Source organism: Microtus ochrogaster, unplaced genomic scaffold (genome assembly GCF_000317375.1).
Source record: "Microtus ochrogaster isolate Prairie Vole_2 unplaced genomic scaffold, MicOch1.0 UNK1, whole genome shotgun sequence".
Lineage (NCBI taxonomy): Eukaryota > Metazoa > Chordata > Mammalia > Rodentia > Cricetidae > Microtus > Microtus ochrogaster.
Window position 1 is genome coordinate 1,432,595 of NW_004949099.1, and position 6,000 is coordinate 1,438,594.

The 6,000-nt window shown below is 46.8% G+C and overlaps 1 protein-coding gene across 1 annotated transcript in view; it reads right to left on the reverse strand.

The window, feature by feature from the left end:
* Antxr1 (ANTXR cell adhesion molecule 1) overlaps positions 1–6,000 on the reverse strand; it is a 218,251-nt gene that overhangs the window by 160,113 nt on the left and 52,138 nt on the right. The window contains exons 6-8 of the mRNA XM_013352879.2: positions 5,585–5,664; positions 2,799–2,867; positions 1,432–1,512 (exon numbers count right to left, since the gene is read on the reverse strand). Of these exons, the coding sequence (XP_013208333.2) occupies positions 1,432–1,512; positions 2,799–2,867; positions 5,585–5,664 (230 nt within the window). The remainder of the gene's footprint in view (positions 1–1,431; positions 1,513–2,798; positions 2,868–5,584; positions 5,665–6,000) is intronic.

A 6,000-nucleotide genomic window follows, 5' to 3' on the forward strand; every position in this document is an offset into this window, starting at 1 on the left:
TCTGAGACCACATGTCTATAGTTGTGTGTCTGTACTGAGAATCACACATCTACAACCACCCCACACAGAGTGTACCTGATCTCCTGTGATCTCAGAAAGCTAAGCAGGGTTGGGCTTGGTTAGAACTCAGAAAATAGATGGGGCCATCTTATATTAGACCCTGGAAATGTACAATTATTACGTCTCATTTAGAATAAAATAAAAACTAGTGTTTCAGTGACACCACCCACTGCCTGCAGGTGCAGTTAAAACCCTTCGAAGCTTTTGCAGATTTGATCCAGGCCAATGTGCTGGCTATGTTCCCTCCCCTTCGAAATCACCAGCAATCCGAGCTGTCCTTGTCACCCCTGGATAGGCTCCACTCTCCCCCAGCCTCGGGGAAGGAGGGTGATCTTCTCCGCTGTGCCTCCCACCTCCTTAAAGGTCTTTCAGCAGCAATTCAGGTCAGCCCACCTTGTGAAGTGACCCTTCCCTGCACAGCTACAGGTCAAGTTCAGCCCGAACCCACTGTTAGTGCTCCACAGAGCTAGGCTGCTGCTCCATGTGGGGTTTTAGTCTTATGTTCCCGAGTATGCCACAGTGACCCAGAAGTTTCTGCGCAAGTGTGCAGAGCTGATAAACAGTGAGGAGAAACTGGTTTGGCTTCCACCATGGGGGTTCTCTGGGGACAGAACTCAGGTAGTCAGGTTTGGTAGCAAGCGTTTTTTTCCTACCGAGCCATCCACTGACCCATCCAAACAAGCAGGAAGTCCCTTCCTTGTGGACTAATCACTGGGCCTGACATCCTCCATTTTCCTGATTCTACTTTTTCAGTAGAGTAAGTCTGTACATATTTAAGACAAGCATTCCCAGCCTGAAGTGAGACTCTTTTTCATAATCCTCGAAACTTCTGCTTACAGACATCAGTGTTCTAAAAGTATTCCTGGGCACGGGCTTCAGGATCTACCTTGGCTGACTACCATGGAGTGTTGTGGGAATGATCTCAGAGCTGGCTGGAACTGTGCGTGAAACTCTTACCTGATTTTTACTTTGTAATTATTTAATTTGTAATTTATGGGTTAGATGCTTTTTTACAAAAAAAAAAAAAGGTGTCATATCACTGCAAGCAGCTATGTTTAGTCATGGCTGGGTAGGCTGCAGGTCAGTCTAGCTCCGACTCAGAGAACAGAGGCTGCCTGTAGTTTGGCTTGCAACCAGGGCAGGGTCCTCCTCAACTTGTAGGATGGAGTTGGCACAAGAGAAAGAAAAGAAACGTGATTGAAAGGCTGAAGGCAGATCTAGTCATACATAGTAGATGAAAAGACCTATAAAGGAATGTTCTCTCAAGCAGAAAAACAACAGAGCATGCATGGCGGGGGAGGGCGGGTTTCAGGGAGAGAGAGAGATCATCCTTCACAGCCAATCAACCCTTCAGAAGAAGCCTGTACTCACTGAGTGGATTATGCCTTGAAGGGCCTGGAAGCCATCATTCACAGGAAACACATGGTCCTTACTGTCTGCAATCCGAGCCAACTGAGAACAGACAGACAAACAAGTGCAGAGACGTTAGGCATGGATGTGGAAGGCTCGGGAAAGCTGCCATGGACTGCACCGGGCTTGGGGTACTCATGAGCAGAACCCAGAGGAACCTGGAGCTTCACCAGGCTCAGGGCCTCACTGAGGGGCCCTCAGCAACAATGCGCTAACCAGGGACCCCCTGGAGCAGGCTGAGGATTGCACCAGCTTTTGTTTGAATTTTGTTTGAGATTTGCTTGAATCTCTTCCTTCTTGGGAGCAGAGGAAGACTGCCCAGTAGGATGAACACATGACTTGGGGTGATAGATTTTCAATTTGAGGACACTGGCTTGTTTTTCACCCAAATAGCTGCTGGTAATTTTATTCAAATACAGAACCAAATTTAGGCATTCTCGTAGAACCAGGCTGATGAAAGGGGTTTCACCTTTCACCCCAAATGCCATGGGGGTCAGACCCATTGCTTCCTTCTAATGTGTGAATCAGGATAAGGAGCAGCTGACCAGGGACCCTCAATATTCAGAGTTTTGGGACTGCCACAGAGACCATGCCAACTTTAAAATTCTTTTTCATTATTTTTTACTGATTGCAAGAGCAACATTTTTATTACTTTAAAACCTTGGGAAAATTTAAAAATTAAACTGGAAGGAAAACAAGGTCTATTCATAATGGATCTTCCCTCTATATTTGCAGCTTGGCATGTAGACTTGTCATAGTCTTTTAATGCAGACACATGTGTACTTTTTCTAAGAGGATCTCAGTGCTTTGCAATCCTGTTTATTTACTCCATGACTTACTGAGAACCCTGTAACAAAAATAACCTTGAGCCACATGGAAGAGCTCTCATTGAGGATGTTAGCATTTAGGTTTCTACTTCTGGGCACGCTCAAACTATTCCTACATTCCTGTATAGAAAATGCATTACATTTTAATAAGCAAAAAAAAAATCTGTCACTTGAAAAAGAAAATTGTATTTGTCAAATTAAGAAATTTAGAAAGTTTTCTAAGCTTATTGAGACCTGTGTTGAGACCTTGGTGACTTAATGTCACCTAGAAAATTAAACAAAGGAGATGTGCCCTGGGTGCTCTTATGCTGAGACCCCAGAAACTTCAAAAGATGATGTCAAACTCTTCACACAGCCAAAATGTTCTTGCCTAGCTTCCCAGAGAAACATCCTATTTACGGGTATGTATTCCACAGATGCCCCCACTACGCTGAATGACCTTGCTGTCCATCAGTCCTGAGCTCAGCACATTTCCAAACAGGGGGAGAGCCAGGCTCATACCTGAGTTTCATTGAAATCCTTCACACCAACACAGTAAACGATTGCGCCAAGGTCCCGAGATCTGTTAGCCTGTATGAGGAGCAAAGGTTATTAAAGGGAGATGCAGGGGCAAGTGTCGCTCGCTTGAGTTCAAGACGGCTACCATCAATGAAGGGATTCCCGAGCACTGACTCTGCGGCAGGTGACGCAGTGGAGGAGCAATCTAGACCCCAGGGAGCTCACACTCTAGTGACCACAAAGGCTCATGAGGATCAGAAAACAGTGGTTAGCGTAGGAGGCAGCCATCAGTGACAGCTCTGGAAGGATGTAGGACACACAGCACACCCAGGAAATGGTCTGACTTTGCTATTCCTGAAGTAGGTTTGTTGGCATACTTTCTTCCTTGGGGCATGACAGCCCAGTCTTACAAAGGAATGTGGCCTTTGGCACCAGGCTCCTTAGGCGGATGCTTGGCTTCACTCTGTAAAGTGTCTGGGAAATTAACTGTGGCCATCGTGCAGAGCTCACTGGTCCTGGGATGTCTCTATAGTCAGCATCTTTTATGAACTAGAAGACTTTCTCTCACTGCCGCAGAGCAAAGCGCCTTGATGGTAGGTCCTTATCTGAATAGGTAGCCAGGACCCTTGCCACACGGAGAAGTCAGCCTACTGAAAAATATCCAGGTTTTGGCTTAGTGTTATAGTTAATATATTAAAGGTATTTTGATTTGCTTTGGTATTTGTTTTCCATATTTCCTGGGTTTCAGGCTAGAACACAGAAACTCCTCAGCACATGGAGCAGATGCTCAATAAATATGAACAATAAACATACAGTGCCCAATACACGCATACTGATTTGATTGTAACTTCTCCCCTAATGAGATGTCAACCCACCTGCTTCTCACACTGACTTCTAGAAGGGACAGAGCATGACTTTTCTTCTCTATGTTGGGAACATTTCCTGCTGTACTCAGAATGAAATGAACCCCCTGAGATACAGGCTAGCCCTCGCCTCTCTCTATCAATCCAGGACTCCTCTCCTCTCTCTGGGCTTTCTGGGGAGTTCTGCAGAAGGGAGGATTCATGCGCTGTATCTTCCCTGGGAACGCTTTCTTGTGCTGGCATCAGGATGCTGAGCACTTTCCAAGTCTGTATGCGCCATACCTAAAATTGCTTCCAGCTAACGTCTGCCTCAAGCCCCTCACACTCATCTTTTGCTTTATTCCAGTTCTTTCCTTATTAGGGGTTTTATTTTATGTGGCGGTTATTTAGTGTCTAAATAAGCCATTTTGCATTCCGTCACATAGTTAAGTTTAGAACACAGAAACGTACTACTCCCCAGATGCTCAGGGCATCTGTTAGCTTGTGTTTCCCATGCCAGGCATGTGCTCTTGGGAGAAGGAAGAAAGGAAAGCATTTCATGGAAGAGCCCAGCAACTGTGCCTCGCTCTCTGGTGTGTCTCTAGAGCGTAGCCAAGTCCAGACTCAGCATGAACAAACACACGACTTCACACTTGTGGATGGAGTTCAGTTTAAGCTAAACAGTGGTCAGAAGACCCAGGGACTGCAACGCTGCCATTGATATCCTCCAGTAGCATCTGCCCCGCCCCCGCCCCCACCCCCTTGTATCTTTTCCCTTCTGTGTGCATTTCTGCCTGGGCCTGAGTGAATCTGTGGGCTCAGCCACCGGGATATAGGTCACCAACCAGTGACCACACCTCTGAAGAAAAATAACTTTCTCTCCAGCCATCAACACCAGTATCTCCTCAGCTGGGGAGTGAGGCCTTGAAAGTTCATCCTCTTGGGGAATAATTTTTGAAAGCTTAAGGAAACAGAAAAGAGGGCCGTAAAGATGGCTCACCAGTGTGCAAGGCTCTTTCAAAGGACCCCAAACTGATTCTCAGCACCCACATCAGACAACTCACAACCAACTCCAGCTCCACGGGGATTCAATACCTCTGGCACCCACACTCACACGGTGGTTCACAACCATTCATAACTCCAATGCTGGGATCTGACACCCTCTTCAGACTTCCACAGGCACCAGACACACACACACAGTGCAATACATACATGCAGGCAAAATCCTCACACACAGAAAATGAAATTTTTAAGCCTTTTAATGATACAGTGAAGACAAATCTTAGAAAAGGTGAGGGAAGGAGAAAAACAGGAGATGGCAAAGAGTGTCCCACCCCCTCTGCTCGGCTTCGCTTCCTGAATCGGTTTTGTTGTTGTTGTTGTTTGTTTTTAGAGACAGGGTTTCTCTGTGTAACCCTGACTGTCCTGGAACTTGTTCTCCAATCAGGCTGGCCTCGAACTCACAGAGCTCCGCCTGCTTCTGCCTCCCAGGCATGTACCGCCACCACCGCCTGGACTGAGAATCTGACTGTCACCCTGGTGACCTGGTTCTTATGTACCTCAAGAAGCTCTTTCTCCATTTCAGTAGAAAATCTGAGGGGAAAGAAAACTGGTACTAACACTTTCTGTTTAAAACTCTTGTGTGACCCTTTGTAAGCTGCTAAAGTAATACATTACCTTCAGTAAAGGCACAGTAGGCTTTTTTTTGAAAGGAGAAAAGTGTTTACCATGTGTGAGATGTGAAAATTCACATAAAAATGAAGTATTATGATTATTTTTACACTCGAGAGAGTCCCATTCAGGTTTTACCAAGAACGACTGTTGTTTTGTCTGAATACAGAGAAAGACCTGCTCTCTCCACACATGCCAGGCACACACTACACACTCTAGCACTGAGCTGCATACCTGCTTCCGTTTCCACACTGAGACACAGCGGCTGTTACTCACCTCCCGCTCTGAGTAGAAGAAGAGATCTTCATGCAGCTCCCCGTCTGTCAGTGCGATGATGACACTTGCTGTCCTGTATCCTGCTCAGAAACAGCAGAGACCTTGTTTATCCTGGACCCCAGGACACCCAACAGAGACCCATCGCTTATCTTGTACCCCCAGTACACCCCACAGAGACCTCCAGGACACCCTACAGAGACCCCTCCCTTACCCTGTACCCCCAGGACACCCCATAGAGACCTCTTGCTTACCCTGCACCCCCAGGACACCCCACAGAGATCCCTCGCTTACTCTGTACCCCCAGGGCACCCTGCAGAGACCCCCCTCACTTATCCTGTACCTCAGGACACCCCACAGAGACCCCTCACTTATCCTGTACCCCAGGACACCCCACAGAGACCCCTCACTTATCCTGT